The 20,152-nt window shown below is 37.8% G+C and overlaps 1 protein-coding gene across 3 annotated transcripts in view; it reads left to right on the top strand.

Moving 5' to 3' along the window:
• Nucleotides 1-20,152, top strand: part of IQSEC1 (IQ motif and Sec7 domain ArfGEF 1) — a 345,111-nt gene that overhangs the window by 282,578 nt on the left and 42,381 nt on the right. For all 3 annotated transcript variants that reach the window (XM_074151284.1, XM_074151286.1, XM_074151285.1), the window contains 2 exons: nt 14,295-14,577; nt 18,208-19,472. In XM_074151284.1, the coding sequence (XP_074007385.1) occupies nt 14,295-14,577; nt 18,208-19,472 (1,548 nt within the window). The remainder of the gene's footprint in view (nt 1-14,294; nt 14,578-18,207; nt 19,473-20,152) is intronic.

Raw genomic sequence — 20,152 nt, 5'->3', positions numbered from 1 at the left:
ATCCACTATGCCTATATAGAATCTCAAGATCCAGACTAATGCAATTTAGTTGTTGTAAACCTATGTGGCTTCCAGTGTCTGCATGATTCTGACAGGTGCAAGGGAATGGCTCAAGTTATTTTATTTATGAATATGTCATTTTTGAAAGAACTGTGAAGGGCCACAATTTGAGGAGAAAGAACCCACTCTGTTGCTTTGAGCATTATGATACATGGACGTAGATTGGCTGGGCTGTTGTGCCTGTTGTGCCTCTTCATTGCAAGGATTTACCATAATTTGTGGAGGACATTAAGGATGCAATTTTCTCGCTCTTTTGGCATCTACATAGTTCTTTTTCTGTCAGAATTGATGGCAATTTTGTCATTAATTTCAGAGCCAGGCATATTTTAATCACAGTAGCTGTCAATCAATTATTGCTTTTTATGTTTATTTAATAACAGAACTGCAGGAGACCTCAGCAGCTGTAATCAAGATGGAGCCCTGATTGCTCTGTTTGTTACATTAAACATAGGAGGATGTGCCCTCAACCCAGACACTGCCTGATCAGCAGAACAACGGGAATTGTGAAGAGATGAATCGTGGGTTTGGGGAGAAAGCGTGTTGGTGCATTGTTTTTCTTAATGTGCTTTGTTTAGATGTCATTTATGTTTAAACTGAGTATGGGCCACAAGCCAAATTTATAGTCCCAAGTTTCCTTATTTATTTCTGTTGTCTAACAAGACTGTGTAGTTATAAGAGCAGAATCAGGCCCTGGATTTGGAAGTTCATTTTTAGCATCCAGTATATTGTCATTTTATGTCAAAACTTATGTAAATACAGATGTTGCTTAATTCATACATCTTTGTTATGCAAAAATAGTTACCGATCGTGGGCTATTTTAGCAAGACTTACTAACCAAAAATATTTTAGTTACATAGCTCTTCTTGTGTCTTTCAGGAATTAATTTGAATTTTATTTGGAGGAAGGGCGATTCCATTGCGGGTACAGATAGAGATGGCAAGTTTACTGCACTGCTGTGATTTGACTCCAGGTTTCCAGGGAAGAACAGATGCTGCTTTAATCCACTGTAGCACAAAGCCCTAGTATTACATTAAAGGGGACTGCAAATTTAGCTAAATAAATCTTCTTTTGCTTCCTTACAAAAGACAGAAACGTTTTCACAAAATCATTGTAAAGATGTCTTTAATGAAAATAAAGTTAAAAAGTCAAGCTTTAGTATGATAAAAAATCAAACCCTTTTGTCCCTGTGAGAGAAGCAGAAAATAAGAATGATGGCTTTGATAGCCTTTAATACAGGAAATTGATGTAGTGTATCTGTTAATCAGCTTCTTTCAGTAGTTCAGTGTCACCCGAGTTAAACTTGTGCTTAAAAACAAAGGACCCAATTCCCTGTTGCCTTATGTTGTGCAAGCACAAACAAAATGCAACAGTTATGATTTGGCTTCCTTTTACATAAGTGGCTACATACAGGGCAGGGCAACAGAAAAAAGAATCCTAAGCTTGTTTTGAGGGGTACTTTCATTGTTTGGTCAAAAAAATTTCAGTTGTCCCTAAAATTCACCAGATTAACAAGGATGAATGTGTCAGGAGTTTAAATGTTTTGCTAAGAGAAAAAGAAAACTAACTTCCTTCTGTTTGTTGATACATACGTGACCCTTCAGGTCATCTTTACGCAGTGTAAAGGAAGCAAGGATGCAAAGCTGATGGATTTTTCTGTTGCAGGGTGTGTTTACAGCCAGTCCTAAAACCGCACTACAGGAAAGGTCGCAATCCGACTTGAATTTGATTTTCACTCCCCGCCTTTATAGTAGAACCAAAGTCAATCTCAGATCACATGGAGAGTTAAATACAGCAGTGGCTGTGGGCATTGTATCTTAGACAGCCATACATTGGACTGTATTTAACTTGAGTTTAGTGTATTCTTTGTAGCATAGCCTACAGCCGTAATGATTATAATTGTGATCCTTTCAGTTTTCATGAGTCAAGTCGAGGTAAGCCATGTCAGTACTTGCACAGAACTCCCAAGGATAAGTCTTCAGGAAGGAATGGAGGATTTAGTTGGAAGCACTCCTGCCTTTAAAGGTAATACCAAAGAGAGGGTTTCCCTCATCGTTTGGGGCGGTTGTGCTGAGGAATTCATCATTCAAATGAGAAGGACAACAGTGTTCCTGACCCAGTGGCAGTTCCTAGGGGTCTAATAGTACATACAACAGAACAGGCCTGTATAAACCTTGACTTTCTGGTCATGTTTCAGCTTAATAATAGCTTTTTCTCTCAATCTGATTTCCCTTTGTACTTTCAATCGGGAATAAAAAATATCTTTATTTTTCTTTCTTACGTGGTTCTGCTTTATTGTGATGTGCTGTGAAACAGCTGCTGAATTTCCATTCTAGAGGTGTCTGGGGTGATTCTCATGCTTTGAAGTTAACACTTCACAGGGTGTTGAATGTTAGGTAATATTTTCAGCTGTTCTTAGATTCTTGAAAGAAAGTTCATTATTGTTGTTTATATATTCTTTATTCTGTGAACCTTGTTTAGAAGATACCAGTGATAGGGAGCATTTAATAGAAACTGGTTTCAAGAAGGAGCTGATTCTAATGCTTCAAGTTTAGGCAGAATGGGACTTTACAGCTAATAGTTTCCTATTAGAATTATAGAATGGTTAGAGTTGGAAGGGACCTTAAAGATCATCGAGTTCCAACCCCCCTGCCATGGGCAGGGACACCTCCACTAGAGCAGGTTGCTCAAAGCCCCATCCAGCCTGGCCTTGAACACTTCCAGGGATGGGGCAGCCACAACTTCCCTGAGCAACCTGTTCCAGTGCCTCACCACCCTCACAGTAAAGAATTTCCTCCTAATATCTAATCTAAATCTCCCCTCTTCCAATTTAAAACCATTACCCCTTGACACTAACACTAGTAATTAAGGCTTTGTGAAATTGAGAGAGAACAGAGGGTTGCCCAGCCTTAATGGAAATTGTCCCAAATGGTGACAACCTGTTGCAAACTTGGATTCTTTTCTTGTTTATGTGATTAAGATGGCTTTGCTTAGGTTAGCCTAGAAAAGAAGTCTTTCAGGTTTTCTTGCACTACCACAGGGCAGCATGTTACACAAGATCATTTCTGACTGTCTTTGGTTGACATTTTCAAAATCTCTCTTTGCACAATATTGTAGTTTCAGTTCACAAAATGGTGACTCTTGTTTTCAGGAGCTGAACTTCTACCCTTGTCCTAAAAGACCGTTTTCTATTGTGGAAACATCTATGAATTAAGTTGTGGAAAAGAGCCTGCACATTCTAAAAATGACCCGAGTTCTGTATTTTAGACCCAGTGTTCTTTTTGTGGTTGATAAGGCTGACATGCACCCCCAGCTATGGCGAGCTGTATCAGCAGAAGTCTGTGTGGGTTGGTGGGTGCTGCTGGGGGCAGGAGTTGCAGAGCTGTACTGGGCGTCTCTGCACTGCACCGACATGAAGCTGCTACGAGCTCCAGTACACCCTAACAATTACTCTTGTTTTTTGTATGTGCAGTAAATCCTCTGGTTTTAGGTACTGATTGGAAGTAACTAATAAAATTATGTAGAACATAGAGCAGATCTTAAAATTTGATAATAGATAAACTTTTTAAGGAGAAAGTTCTTGGCTTTGAAATAGTGTTTAGAGGTTTCCAAGACGGGAATTGCTACCTGTGTTACTTTTTTACTGTGATCAGTGAGGTGCGTCAGGAGTCCTAATGGAAGCCTGAGTTTAATTCCTCACAGAGAAAGAACTATAAAATATATACACTCAGCATAATGGAGAGGAAATGTAAAAGGAAGGAAGTTTGTGAATGAGAAAAAGCATCTGTCAGCTCTTTAGCTGATTTGGAGCTTGTAAGCAATCTTCTGAGGTCTCGTTTTCCTAAGAGGGAAGATTTACACATAGAGACACAGTATTTCTGAGTGAGACGCAGTATCTTTCTGAGCATGTCTGCAAGTATCTTCTGTATTTGAACACATTGCCTTGAATTTAAGTAACATCTAAAACACTTTTCCACTGAACTCCATACTTCAAACAAAAGATCTCTTACCATTTTGTTTCCTTAAACACTATGTTCTGTACACTTTGATATAAACCTTGGCTATTGTTGCAAAGGGTAAAAATCTCACTTTCATGAGGATGGCTGTGATTAAGGTCTGGTTAGCGGTGATTCTGTTCCAGTAGATCACAACACAGACCTCTCGGTGTGTGCGGAATGCTCAAGACCAGTTCCCGTTCTCACTAACTTGGTAGCAACACTCTGAACTTCACTGGAAACAGGAACGAGGGTTCTGTGTTCTCATCCATTTTCTTTCCTACGTGGTGAGATTTTCCTGTGCCCATTTGCGTGTATGCATATCAAAATTACATTGTTCTCCCATAGAAAAAACTAGTAGGGTTTCTTTGTCTTTTGCTCTTTTTTGTTTTTGGTTTTTTTTCAGTTTGGGGATTTTTTTTTAGAATTGGCACAACATAGTTGGCAGTCAAAATGCAGGGTTTGCGCAGTGTTTAAAATTGAGTGATACTTTTATATCTCTTTCTAGATTTAGTTAGGTCTTTCTCTGCTCAGACTTTAACAGTCCAACCTTCTTTTGGTTTGGCTTCTTTAAGTCCGTTGGTCTATAACCTCATGAGGTTTATCTGTAACTTCAGAGAGAACTCAACCAACAACTAAAAGTTGAACCAGTCCCTTTCTTTGCAATTTTAAAAGTGGGAGAACGTTAGCCAACTATTTCTTAAATCCAAGTGAGAGAATAAAGTATCTTGTCTTTATCAGTGACATTGTTTTAAAGCACACCTTATTAGATAATAACAATATATTATTAACTAATTGAAATGGAATCCCTTGGTTGTTTTAAACAGGTCTTATTGTATAATGCTCATTTGCTACTGAAGTGAAAATATGGCCTAAATGGATACAGTTGGGATGTGACTTTACCCGATACAGTGGCCAATACAGAAAGATGGTTTTGTTGTCATTTCTGCTGCATGGACCCTGTGTGCCCTCTGGTTTATGATGATTCTTAATGTCCCTCTGTCCAGGCACGCTTGAAATGAAAGACTAGCCGGCTCAGAAGTTGTTCCAAACTCTCTATACTGCATCTTATTTGTAAACATTTTGAATAGTAAAGGGGGAAAACTTTAAAATTAGTCAAATGATAGACTTTATCAAGTATCCTTGATATTAAGATGAGAATATAGTTTTCTTCCAGGTATGACATTTCAATACCTGAAACTGAGGAAACAAGATTTTGTTAAGAATCATTAATTCATGTTTATATGATATACAGTATATAAGAGGGAAAAGAAGGGTATTATCCACCAAGGCCTGAATGGGGAGTGGAAAGTAGTATTTAATCTCTTACAGAATGTAATTGCCAGGAGGCTGATTTCTCAGCAGTGCCTTTCTGTATCCCCTCTTCCTCTGGTGGGCTTGACACAACAGCTGAAGCCACAACAGAGCTGAAATACAAGGATGGCTGGTAGTGGACGCCAAGGATTTTTGCGTTATATGAAATGCTGCTTCAGCTGTGCACGCAAATCAGTTTTTTCTCAGCTGCAGAAACTAAATCTTCCTTTTTAAAATTAGCATTGTGTAAAGGTCATCTCATGATATAAACAGTAGAATGTGTATTAATATCTTACTCTTAAATACATGTTATGTATAGTGTAGATATGCTACCTACGAGGATTCCAGTTGCTGAGTGATTTATCTGAATAAATATATAAATAGTTGAGGTCAAATTCTACCACAGCTGCATTGAGAAACTCCATAGATTTCTGAAGCTTATCCTATTGTGTAAGAGTTTACATAGTAGGAACAGGACAAAGTCTGCAGTGGTAGGTAGACCTTCGCAGATTTTGTTAAATGGTCAGATACCACAGTTACACTTTAAAATTTTTAGCTTTAGTTCCTATAAGAAGGTAAGCATCTTTTTGAAGCATACATGACCTTTTCTGATGTTACTATTTTTTTATGCCGATACATCAAGAGGAAGACCTGACCATAAAAAAAACCCTAAAAATTGAGCTGATAAATTTGAGAACTCTTCCTCCAGCCACACCCTAAAATTATTAACATAACCTCCCTTTAATAACATTTTATCAAAATTTTTTTTAGGGAGTGTGAAGTATGGAATACAGTCAGTGCTGAATAAACATATGCTGGGTGATGATTAACACAGATTAGCAGAGAATGACGTTGTCTGTCTTTACCTGAGAACGAAGCTAACATTTGTGAGCTGTACTCAAGGTCTGTTGATGCTGTCAGTCTCCTTTCTTACTTTTCAACTGCTAAATAATGAAAATGAAATACAGCTTTGCCTTTAGCAGATAAGCTTCATAAGGTTTTAAATGGGTACTGGGTTAGGGTTTGTTTGTAGCAAATGCTTCTGTCTGCTAACCAATATGCTCCCACTGTTTGACTTAGACAAAGGTGATATGTGAGGTGTTTAACCTTCCTTCTCCTCCTTGGAAGCTGAAGATAATCTCAAGTAAGCTCTTTTTCAAATGGGTATTCTTAGTTCTTAAGGCTATTATAAAGGTTGTTCCCTAAAATGGAGAAGTTGGGTAGATTTTGGTTTGGCTCTCTTTTCATCTTGCTGGTGTGCATCTCCATTTCAGAAGAGATGGTGCGTTAATTCCTGCATTCTGTTTTGGCGTGGAGAAAATAATCTCTCATCTTCCTTCCCCTGCTACTATTAAGGACATATGAGACTGTGGGTCAAAATGCCCCTTTTTTAAAAAACATTTCTGTTAATGCCTTTTATGGGGTTATTTTAGCGAGAATTAAAACTTGGTAGTGTCCAAGTGAGTAGATGTTGGGTTTTTTCCTGTAATTTTGAATCCAGGACTCGGACCAGAGAGCGAATGAAGGTTTGCAATGCTCGTAGTAGTAGTTGCCCGTGGAACTCTGGTGGCTCTGTCGATGGTGGCCAGGCTGTGCTTGAACTGAAGCCAGCTGTTACTGGCAGCCTATTACACAGAACATTACAGAATGAAGTGGTTGCTTTGTTAGTGTTCGCTTCTGAGACACATGCAAATTTTGTCTGGATTTTTCTTGCAATGATATTTAACTTCAGTGAGATGAATTACCTAGGACGTTACTTTGATGTGCATTCAAAGGTTTCATTTGTTTTTAACAGAAACAGCCGAATTGAGAGTGCATTCGAAGTAAAACAAGTTGGTCAATATTTCTTTCCTGGATCAAAGCTTTTGTCAGTGCCTGTGAATACTCCTGTCCATCATAATGGCTTTGAACTTTTGACGGTGTATATTTGAAGGTAGATTGGTTTGTTAATGTTATTGCATTTATTGAATTTGGGGATTTGTATAAGTTCTTAATATAATTGACTTTTGTTTACTAGACAGTACAAAACAGACATGGCTATAAGAACTAGATTCTAATCTGTTGCAAGTGGTACTAATAATATACTTCTGCTCAAATGTTCTCACTCCGTTGGGGACTATTGTAATGGGGAAAGAAGGGGGAAGAAAAATGCTAAAAACCTAGCTGGTATGAACTACATATGGATAGTTTTGCATTTTAAGAGGTTACATTAAGAACTTTTTGTAGAGAGTAATTTGACATAATGCAATGCATACATCAAGAGCTTTAATTAAATACACCTCCTAGTTTATAGCAGAAGGCACCACAGGTACTGAAATGGAAGCCAACTTTGAAGCAGTGGGGTGTACCCTTGGGTCAAATGAACGCTTATGTTCAGATTAAGTTGTGTATGGGGACTCATAGTTTTAGTTAGCAGTGTTATGTTTGTAATTGTCATTTAAAATTTCACATTCAAATTAGGGCTTCGTTGCATTTGGAAAGACAAAGTTATATTCAAGAAATTAACCCTTGTAGAGGTTTGTTCCTATCTGGAATGCCTAGATTTGACCTAAACGTTTTCACCATTTAAGTGGGTTTTTTTCAGGCTTCATGTTGGAAGTGTCTGACCATGCCAGCTGCTCTCGCAGCTGCTATCGTGCTTCCCTGTTACTCATTTAGTTCCATGGGCGACTTCTGGTCTGCATTCTTTGAGCTAGGTAGAGAATTTGGATCCATTTCAAGTGGGTATCTATAATTAGGAGTTATGATCAGAGTTTGACCTTTTAACCTCCAAATTTCAGAAAGAGATAGTTGGTGTGAAACAGATGCATAGCACTTCTTCCTTCCTGGGCATTTGGGCCTATTCATATAGGATATTTATTATTATATATATTTCAGCGAGGCAGAAGTTATACTGGGAAGCATGTTTAAATCCCTTTCATAAATCATATGACAGAGTTCCTAGGTGTTTCGATACTTCAACTGTAAATATTGTGTTAATGATTATGCACAAAAAAGTTTCTGGGACAAACAAAGGAAGAACATAAGCTTGCTGAATTGTTCTATCAGTAGATATGACTTAAAGGGAACCATGTTTATGTGTATTTTTCCTGAAGAGGGGAATAAATGACATGGATTCAGGGAAAAGCAGGCAAGTTGGAGAAGGGATGGATTTGATTGAGGAATTTTATAAAGAGCTACTCATGCAAATGCTTCACTGTTGCAACAAGTAAAATAAACATATAAATACTTGATTAAGGTCAATTTGAATTCAGGTTATGCAGACTACCTGGAGTTTTGGCTGCTGTCTCTGGCAAGTGATATTCTACCGTGGTCATGCTTTAAGAACTGCCTGCTTCCTAAAGAGCAGAGCGCTTGCAGTGTCACGGTGAAGCTGAGTGGTTTTATCATCTCGTGTTGACTAGAATTTTAAGTTGGCCATGTTTTTCTTACTGTATTCGTATTAGTTGTCCATACTTTCCACAATTCAGAAGAAAAGGAATTTATTCTGTGTACCTTTGAACTTGTGTTCATACTTCTAAGGATCTAAAATGCTATGGAAAAAAATCTTTTAAGATGTAGCAGCACAAATTTATTATATTGTCATACTTCTCTTTATGTCCAAAACAAATTTTTTTACAGGATGAATATAATGCTGATTGGTTCTCGTGCGTGTACCATCCAGTTGTTAGGGCCTGTTTTCAATTCATGTTTCTGTGTTACACTGTTGAAAGTTCATTCTAAATGAATGATGAAAATAACTAGTGATTTCAGAGACTATTCACTGGTAAAATAATTTCTCGAGTATTTACTCTGTTTTGCTGGGAGGGTTTTTTGGTTCTATTTTAAAATGTTGCATGCAGTTTTGGTTTGGCATTCACATTATTTAGAAGCGTGTTGAATTTCTTTGTTACTTTCAGTTCCAAACTAAATCTGCAACATACTGGTTTGAACATATGGATGATTTCTGTAAGCATATGTTCTCATTATCTTTGTATTTTAGTCCTACAAATGCGCTGGGACACTTTACTGCTTGTAAACTGTAAAGTTTCTGGGGTTAGTGGGAATACTGAGTAATTCCTTACGTCTGATGTTATTGTTATATACTTCCTCTTTACATGCATGTAGTTTTAACAATAAGGTACTGGGCCTCAGTAAAAAGGGAATTTCTGCTTTTCTCGTTATCATCTCTCTCTCTTTCATAGTATAGTCTCTCTGAGATGTAAATGCTTGTGCCTATGGATCCAAACTTGCAGCTTCTCTGATCATTGTGCCATTACTGTCAGTGGAATGAGTAAATCTATAGGTTTTGCTCTATGCTGAAATTTAGGTCTTGAGGACTCTTTCCAGTTTCCATTTTAAGATCAAATGTTGAAGTCTTGTTTTTCAAAATTTTGTCTTTATTGTGCTTATTTTTGGTTTTGCTAAGATAATAGTGTGGCACGAGTTGAAGGAAAAGGAAGGTGTGAATATAAAAATGAAAAATAAATCAAAGAATAACAGTAGATATTCAAACATCCTGAATAATACGTTGTTTTAAAATGTGATAGTGGTTTTTAGTGTACTGGTTACTAATTACAGTCTTTGTGATCAGAAGTAGTAACTGAAGGAATAAAATGAGAGAAAGGGAGAAAAGACCTGCCAGATTTCTGCTGCTAAAATGCCCGGAGAGGAAATGTTTTGTTTTGGTCATGGCTAACCACACAACTACTTTTGGCGATCACACAGAGGGAAGAGGAGACAGAGCTTTTTTCTCTGTCCTGGTTAGGTAATTCTTGAAATGAACTTATCAACTGAATAGTGGGAAATAACTGCAAAAAACCATGACCTTTTTCTAGGTAGCACAACATCTACTTCACGTTTTGTTGGTCTGCGTATACTGAATGCTATTTTAGTGTAAAGATACAGCCGTGCACCGTGTTACTCAGCTTTGACATCCAGGCAAATGAGTTAGAAAAGCAGCTTTTGGCAGCCGCTGCCTGCACATTGGTATTAGTCTTTGATTCAGAGGGAGCGGTGAGCTTTGATTCTGTCGCTGTTAGCGCACAATGTGCATCATGGGTAAATGCGGCGTTAGCTGCGCTGCGGGGATGACCCTTATCTCGCTGCCCTGCTGACGAAGCCAACAGATCCTACTCGCATGCACATATGTCACTTCAGCTGATGGGTTTTAATTTAAAAGTGTTTGCAGAGCGTGCAGCTTAGCTCTTGCAGGAAGTCTAGACCCATACACACACAAGAGAAAGGAAAATGCCTGAATCCATCTATGTTTGGTATTTAATACTGATTTATAGTCATTATAAAAAATAAAATTAATCTGATTTCCACCAATAATTTTACATATCCATTGAGATATGTTAAAAGTACTGTACTCAGTCTGTTCCCATTTTTCTGTAAGCCTTTCTTCTTCCCTATTGTTCCTTGATACAGTGGTGTTTTGGGTCTTTTTTTAACATTATTACAAGTTGAGGTTTATGCAGGAAGAAACTTCTAGTGTCAATTTCTGATAAACAAGGATTCGGTCAGTGCTGGCTGCTCTTTCAAAAAAGTAATTTAGATGTATAAAGAAACAAAGTTTTTTCATGGCTCTGTTTTAAATTTTTTGTTCATGCAAAGTCATATTAATAGTACTAATTATTTTTAAATATTTAATTTCCATTTTCACTCTTGAGCGGCTCCATTCTCTGCTTCTTTGTAAAATACTGGCAAGCAACCTTTCTCTTTTTCTGGCTTGGCAGATAGTGAATGTCTATTTTCTACTGAAACAAGAGTATGATAAAACCATCAGAGTTCTAAAAATGAAAGGTTAATTTCAACTGGTTTGTATTCTAATATTACACAGTTGGAATACTCAACATATTGCTGGTCTCCCAAGTAATGTGCTGTTGCATATTGCAGGGAGATGAACCAAATTCATCCACTAGAATTTTTTTACACACTGAAATTATCAATAAATCTACTGGACATGTATAGTAGGTGGCAGATTCCTCAAATCAGAGGCCTTTATTAAGAAATTATTTCTAATTCCAGTTGGGACTGGGTCAAGGGTTATATTGTATATTTTTACAGTGTACTTAATGTATTTAATTTTTCCCCCATCTGAAAAGGACAGTGTGTGCAGGGAGGCTACTGGAAGTGAAGTAGTGCTAGAGGGGTGTCTGACTACTGCCCTAGTCACAGGGGTACTTACTCCAATTCTTGTTGCAAGCCTGGAGCAGAATCCTTGATATTTTTGAGTGCTGGTGTTTTTAATATGTAGACAGATAAAAACTGCTCTGCAGTGACTGGCTTGTGTCCTGAGTCCGTTTTGAAGCAACAGTACCCATTTTAGCATACGGTCTTTCAAAATAGACAGGCGGGATGGTTCTCTGCTCCACATTCCTGTTCCACGATGCTCTGTGTGCGCTTCCTTCATAGTAGCGTAATACATCTTATAACCCTTAAAGCTTCACACAAGTCATATTTGTTGAAATATTTTTCTTTTCCAAACATATTTAAAAGTGGTAAGAAGTAGAAAGCAAGCTGCTTTTCTTTGTCAGTGGAGTTTCATTTTTATGAAATAACTCGTATAAAGCTTCAGCTGCTCTTAACCTAAGGGACAAGGAAGAGCTGAATGGGAGAAAGCCTTCAAATACCCAGCACTGACGGTGTGCGCTTGTTTGCTTTAAAGGGCTGTCCTACCGGTGTGCAGGAGGCTGCCTGTTGTAAAAGATAATTACTTCCCTGCTTCAAAGGTCAGATGTGATGGCAGGGAAGAGGCCTATGAGCAAAATGAAATCAAGCATTACGGTCAGTCAAGGATCATATTTATGGCTGGAAAAAGTATGAAAGACAAACTAGAAATAGAGAAGAAACCCTTAACTTTAATCAGAGCCTTGGGCAGACCCCCTTCCTTTTTTTTCTGATTAGGGCAGTACCCTTTTTGTTGGTGAAAAGGTGAAGTCATCCGTTGAAGATATCCTTATTTAAATGTCAATGTGAGATTATAATCAATGACGAAGGGTTATTAAATAGTTCACAATTTGAGGGCGAGGAAGGCAAAAAGTGTCACAGAACCTAAGAAGGGGGAAATAGTGATAATTCCTGACTTCCTGTTAAAAACAAACTTACCATACTTGTATGAAAAGTATTTACAAACAGGCTTGTAATTAGGAACATGTGATGTACAAAATAGTGTGGCCTCACAGGTAGCAGAACAGAGGAACATATTTTAGTATTTAAAGAGAGAATGAAGCAGTTTGTTATCATACTAATTTCTTTAATGGATACTTTAAAGAGAATGATTTGTTTGTTTTTAATGGGTGGTTACACAGTTTCAATGTCACAAGCAAAACTCTGGATAATTTATCATTTTTAAGTTGAAAGCCAGCTGTATCACAGAGGGAAAGGGATTAGTTTCCTGTCAACTTCCTTTTTGGAAAAAGTAATGTGTGCACACTGAAAATATTTCCAGCCTTGGTAAAGTATGTTTGAAAATACCTTTTGGGTAGAGTCATATTTTGATGGGCAAAGAAAGAGGACTTGCTTTCAGTTTTATGTATTTATAGAAGCATTTTGAGAAATCTAAGGGGCTTTTTTTTCTCCTTCACTTTAAAAAGTACACTCTGTTCACGCTAGGAGAGGTCTGCCAGCGTTAACCTTGATGTCTTCTGGCACTGCAGTCTGGTGGAGAACGTTCTTTCAGAAATCGCTCTGTACTTTGAACTGTTGAAGGGACTGCTGTGGTATGTGTGTGCAGCAAGGGTCACAGCGTTTCAGTTCTGAGAGACAGCAGGAGGCCTTTATTTTTTATGTTCATGTACATGTGACGGAAAGCAAAATAAGAAGTACAGGGTGTGGTGGAAACATGGAATTTACTCATTTAGAGTTTGGATGTGCCTGTTCCTAAAGCAAAAGGTAGGGGAAGTGCTGCAAATGCTTTTATTCACGTGTGTGGAGAGTGTTTAATAAGTTTTTTGAGTGATTAAAAAAAAAAGTAAAATTTCATTTTTATATCAATGCTCTGTGTACACTCAGTGAGGCATATAGTAAATATTTATGTGAAACATGAAAAAGACATACTGTGGAAGAGTGAAAGTGCATATGCTGTTGCAATGTGAGAATGCCCTATTGTAAATATAAAACAAATATAAATTGCTATTAGACATCAGTACTTCAGGATAAACCTTGACTAGGACTAGGTTTTAAAATGTTTCCTATTGTGTACAACTGCTTTAATATAAAGTTTTTTTCTTTCCTTTATTCCTTAGCAATAACAGCATTCATGCGAAAACCAAGTGTTTTATTTGCCAGGTAGCTGTGTTTTCCCTACCTGATACTATTCTGCTTTCATTAGCTAGAAACACCATCCCTTGGGATTCCTTACTACAGAGCATGCCAAAAGTATCCCATGGGAGCAATCCCAACTTCAGTTTCTAGAAACACAGTAGTTCACCAGATCCATTAAATCCCAAATCTCCTTTGAGTAACATGAAAGTAATCCTTTTATGTTGAACTGTAATACGAGTAAGAAAGTATTGCTTTCATTTGTCAAATCTAGGAAATACACAAATAAGCATCTGTCATTTTGAAGTAGAACAACTTGGAAATGTGCAGTCCTCAGAGAAATTAAAAGTTTTATTTCACACAGTAGTTGCCGAGTGACTTACTCAGGATGTTATTAGTAATTACTGCATAAAGTTAAATAATGCTTGAAATCTCCATTCTCTTGCTTGACTCATGCTCTAAAGATGACTCTGCAACAGAAATAGAGACTGGCTTAGATTACAGTAAAACTATGGTGTTTGACATGAAGGCCACATTACCTCGTACTAACTGCATCTGAATTTGAACGAAATGTGCTGGATGCCTACATAAAATGATACTAAGCAAAACTGTGCTATTTGTTGCTGAGAGTTTTGGTACACAGTGCTCACCTGATAATTTTCCTCTCTTTTTCATTCTATCTAGTGTTGAGGGCGAAGCTCCCAGCAGTGAAACTGGCACATCTTTGGATAGCCCATCTGCTTACCATCAAGGGCCTATAACACACAGCTCCGCTATCAGTCCAGACCATTACGATCATTCCGCATACGGGCTGTATTCTGTCTCCCCTGGACAGCAAAGATCTCGGAGGCCCAAACTGCAGCACTCCACATCCATACTGCGAAAACAAGCAGAGGAAGAAGCTATTAAAAGGTCAAGATCACTTTCTGAGAGCTATGAACTCTCTTCAGACCTACAAGATAAACAGGTATTTGAGCTTTGTTACCTCATTTATGACAACGGCAACATGTCTGGAAGCTGGGAAAAACCTTTTCTAGCATCACTTCAGTTGTGATGCTGACAAGACTTTTATTTACTGCGACCATGTTAGTTGAAAATAGTCATACGTCAGCAATTCTGAGGGTTTTGACTTTTTTTTCTGTGTTGTATTGTCCCTGTGTCCCACTCCCCTTCCCCCTTCCTGAAGAAACACTTAAAAGATGTGTTAAAGTAAAAACGGTTCTACTAGTAATGGTGATTTCATGCTTGGGACAAGTGCTAGAACATAATAATGCAAAATATTTTTCTAAGAAAGCTAGACATTTTGAAACCTGGATATCTTTGCTGTTGCTGAAAGAAAGGAAGAACTTATTGCAACTGATATTCTCTCATATCTGTGGGGTGAATTCAAGGTCTTAATTGCTTTTTACTCAACTAGGCAAAACTCCTGTATGCTTTACAAAGAGCTGGATGGAAGCTATGTAGGTGTTCAAAGCCTGTGTCTCTAAAAAGGCACTTCTGTGAGACAGTCAGCCTTAGCCATTCCTTTTAAGTTTCATTCTTAGGAATGTAGTCCTATTCAAAAGATGTTTATTGCTGTGTAAGTTCATATTTGTCATTTGAAAATGATGCTGTAATAGCTTAAGGTAAGCAAATATGCAGGATGCACTGGATTTCACTGATAGATGAAGAGTAGTCAATGCATCAATGTTTGTTGGTTGGTTGGTTGGTTGGGGGTTTTTTGTTAGAGATCTTTCTTGCCACAGAATATTTTGTTCACTGTGAATCGCTGTGATATATTGCATCGTCCCTCCAGCTCGTATGTTAACACAGCAAAAGTGGAAGCAGGTAAAATTCCACAGACAGGAAGCAAACTAGTCCTGATTTTGGACCACACAGTGATAGTTGGTGAAATTCATAGGGGCTAAATCTCATGTGCCATCTGTTTGTTGTTCTGAAATTTCAGGTTGGAGAATCATATAGTGTTGTTCCAGAGAGACCTGGAAGAACAGAGCTGGAGCTCTGACTTAAAGTTGAATCCAATTTTTGGGATAGCAAGTATGAGTTTAGCCTTTATGCTCACCACATTCTATATTGGAGTGGGAACATACCAAATTCCTGATTGTTGATCTTAATTGTGCCAGCTCTGCTATTAAATTCAACCTCCTTGTGAGATCTGAAATGTTACTTCCTTTTCCACCTTTGGCAGTCATTTTTGCTAGATGTCTCATAAGGGATTGATATAGAGTATTAGGCTTACTAAAGAGGTCTCCTGCACTGCAGATATTCCACAGAGCCTAATTCCATCTGTCCTTTTATGCCAGTTTGATAGGGAATGAGGACTGCAGATGTTATTTTGTATTTGTTCAGGGACTCCTACACAATAAAAAGGGACAATGATACATAGAGCAAGCTTGATGTTGAAGATTTGCTTCCTGCGTTTGAAAAACTCTCATTGAAATATCGGAAGATGCTTAAAAATATTTGGGAAAATGTCCAAGGCTTTACTTACAGGCAAAGTGCATTAAATATGCATTTAAAAGGTGCATTAAATATACATGAAAAATTATTAGAAATATTAGTCACAAGTCTAGTAAATTATCTAGGCAAATTCTAAAATACTCTCCATTAAAATTCCCAACAAACCCCCCTAATTTATGGTAATAAATGATGTTGTCATTTTCTGTGTAAACCTGAAGGACAACAGCCTGTTTACAAGATTAAAGACCAGATAATTTATTTTATAGAATATTAGTTTTTGTTTTATTATTTCACACCAGCTGTGCCAGTTTTTTTGTCTTTAGGTTTGATATTTAATTTGGAGAGGACAACTAAATTAACAATTCATCATTTATATTGAGATGAGTCCAGCAAAATGATCTCTTACAATTAATTTAAACACATGACCTAATGTATACTACAGAAAGAAATAGTAGGAAATGTGTGGCAGCAGTGACAGGGTTGTGATAGAAGTTCTTAATAGTTTTTTTTAATCTTCAGAATGCCTTACAAGTAGCCTCATAGCCTCTTTGACATGTCCAAACTTGAGGATGAAAGGCTAACCAATTTTTTTTAAAGACAAACTGTAGAAAATTGTGCAGAGATTTACAGATTCGCAGCTCAGAAATCAGGCAAAGCTTTTTGAGCTGAGTTAAAAGAAGTTTCCAAGATACAGTGAAAAGAACAATTTCTTAGCAGTAATCTTGACCTGAGCCCATCTGAGAAGTTGTCCTCCTCAGTTATGCCAGTAACTGTGCATGATATTTTTTGCATCAAAAATAAAAAAAAAAAAAGTGATTCAGATCATCTTTAATGTGGAAGAGGAATGGGAGCTGCTGAACCAGACAATAGCACTGAAAGAAATACATCAACTTCTCCCAAATGGTAGACTAGAAAATATTTTTAGTAGCATTTAGTTCCTTCCCTAGAAGTGGGGAGAAGCCCCCTCTGCACATCAATATCTGAATTTAGCAATTACTTGGAGAAATCACCAAAGTCTGAGGGGGAGAGGTTGTGTGTGCATGTGCCTGTAACGTAAGTAATGGGTGCCTCTATTTGTGAGGAGAAATACTTCTGAATCGTTGGTGTATTATGAAAATTGCATGGACTTACACAAAAATGCTGCCAGAAAAACGGTGCATTTAATTGTAGTGGTGGATGGATGTTTTGTGTTTGTCCATAATATGGATCCAGCAAAGACTGATCAGAACAGAAATTAAATATTGGGAAAAAATTGAAATAAAACTCTCAATTCATCTTGTTCAGTGTTTTTTAAATAAGCGATGCTTTTCATGTTTTGGAAAGAAAGGTTTGAAAATATCTAATGAGTATTCCAAAAGTATTGACATGTCATTTTCGCTAGGTTAAATTGATAGCATTTATCATGTATGATAAATGTATTTATTTTGCCTATTCGTTCTGTTAACTGGAAACACTGGCAATGTTGAATGTAATTACAAGAATTAAAATAGATTTGAATTTATATTTAGAAAGTCTGAAATATAGTCTTGGTTTGAGGAAGACTGTGGATGTGGATATTCTATCAGAGAAACCTCTCTGGAAGCCTACAATCTAGGACTTCAGTTTTGCTTTGATGTCAGGCCTGGGTGAAACGATGCTGGGTTTTATTCACGTAGAAAGCGATGCATGCCTGGAAGGGTGATGGCTACTTTTAGAATTTACTCCCAAAATATGGCAATTTGCGTTATACGTGGGTTTCACTTCTCTGCAGTTGTCCCTACAGAGAAAGAATGACTGCATTTTGCTGCATTAGATTGCTGTCTTGTCTGCTTTGACACGGGCCCACCAATGCCAGTGTGTGAAAATCAAAATTTAAACACACACACCAATTGCTAACACCTCAATTTTATATGACAGTATTCACCTGGTCATATTTAGGCTGTATTTTTATGATGGAACTTGCAAGTGACTATTTGTGCAGTTGTTAATCTGGAACTTTGAGTTTTTATTTTCAAAAACAGTATACGCTTTGAAAAACTTTTGAAGATTTAAGTTGTTAAAAGATTTATTTATTTATATGTTTTTTTATACATATATGTATACTTTAACCTTGTAACCTGCATCAAGTTCCAAAGTAATTGTGTTCACCCTTTCACAGGTGGAAATGCTAGAACGGAAATATGGAGGCCGTCTCATAACTAGACATGCTGCTCGTACTATACAAACAGCTTTTCGCCAGTATCAGATGAACAAAAATTTTGAGCGTCTTAGGAGTTCTATGTCTGAAAATCGTATGTCAAGACGCATTGTACTGTCCAATATGAGAATGCAGTTTTCCTTTGAAGGACCTGAGAAAGTCCACAGCTCTTACTTTGAAGGAAAACAAGTTTCTGTTACAAATGATGGGTCAAAACTGGGATCCCTGGTACAGTCTGAATGTGATGAGCTCGGAGAGTCAGCTACAATGAAGTCTCCAGCAACATCTACTGATTTTGCTGATGCTATAACAGAACTGGAGGATGCTTTTTCCAGGCAGGTGAAATCCCTTGCAGAGTCCATCGATGATGCACTGAATTGCCGGAGTCTACATTCTGATGAAGTCCAGACTCCAGATCAAGTCAGAAGTCGTGAAATGGAAAGGGATAGTTGTGCTCAAACTAAACCAGCAATTCACAATGTGGATCACAGGAAGCTTGATGAGATGACAGCATCATACAGTGATGTTACGTTATATATTGACGAGGAAGAGTTATCTCCACCCCTTCCGCTTTCCCAGTCAGTAGACAGACCATCCAGCACAGAATCTGATCTGAGGCTCCGGTCTGTGAACTCTTCTCAAGAGTACTGGTCCATGACCCACAAAGACGATAAGCTAGATACTGATACCAGCTGCAGGAGTACCCCATCACTGGAATGTCAGGAGCAGAGGATGAGAATGGATCATCTACCATTGCTCACTATAGAGCCACCCAGTGACAGTTCAGTGGACTTGAGTGACCGCTCAGAGAGAGGCTCATTAAAGAGACAAAATGCGTATGACCGAGGGATCACTAGTCAACAAGGAAGCCCAAAACACATCCCGCACAGTATTCCTGCCAAGATTATATCCCGAGAGGAACAGGAGGCAAGACATAGGGCTAGGCCTATAGATAGTCATTTAGCTATCAATGGCACAGCAAACAGGCAAAGCAAATCAGAGTCCGATTATTCTGATGGAGACAATGACAGCATCAACAGCACTTCCAACTCTAATGATACAATAAATTGCAGCTCAGAATCCTCTTCTAGAGACAGCCTAAGGGAGCAAACCTTGAGCAAACAAACATACCACAAAGAAACTCGCAACAGCTGGGATTCCCCTGCCTTCAGTAACGATGTTATCAGGAAACGCCATTATAGGATTGGACTGAACCTTTTTAACAAGTGAGTACAGCGTTTCCTCCTTTTCTCTCTGTGTTTGGTACAGAGCCACTGAACCAGGAATATTTTTCTTGTATCAGATAAGTAAGACTGCTGTCCGATATCGACTTTTCAGTGAAAATATAAGGTGCTTGTGGTGACCGTTCATGTTAAGAATACTTACACGTTGATGTCTTCATCATTTAACACCTTCAGGGAAAAACAAAAAATGTAATTATGTGTGTACATGTAGTAGTAAACTACTGAAGAGGATGGATAAGATTCCTTTCTCGTTGAAAATTATGGTGGCTTCATCCTGATCCGTTTTTGGTGTTGTAACAAATTCAGATTTCTCCCTACCCTAATCATGTTTTTATTGTAAAACTTGTTATATGGGTATTAGAAATGACAAGCAGTGTAAGATGAGTTTTCTATTTAACACAGGCAGGGCCTGAAATGTGTTCAGTAGATCTGGTACTAGTACTAGTGCTTATAAAGCACCTCAGAACACTTAGATGACAGACGCTAAGTGCCAGAATTTGTTCCTTTTTTTACTTTAAAATACTGTTGGCAGCTCACAGTGTTTGTATAAGTTTTTGAAATATTCTACAGGGTACTTCAGGATTTCTCTGTGAAAATTTTGTAGCTTCTGAAGAGCTAATAGATATTTCAGCGTGCTGCCATAGCCCTTGCTTCACAGCCTC

The sequence above is a fragment of the Numenius arquata genome, chromosome 8, assembly GCF_964106895.1.
Source record: "Numenius arquata chromosome 8, bNumArq3.hap1.1, whole genome shotgun sequence".
NCBI classification, from domain to species: domain Eukaryota; kingdom Metazoa; phylum Chordata; class Aves; order Charadriiformes; family Scolopacidae; genus Numenius; species Numenius arquata.
This window is presented reverse-complemented; position numbering and strand designations above follow the sequence as displayed.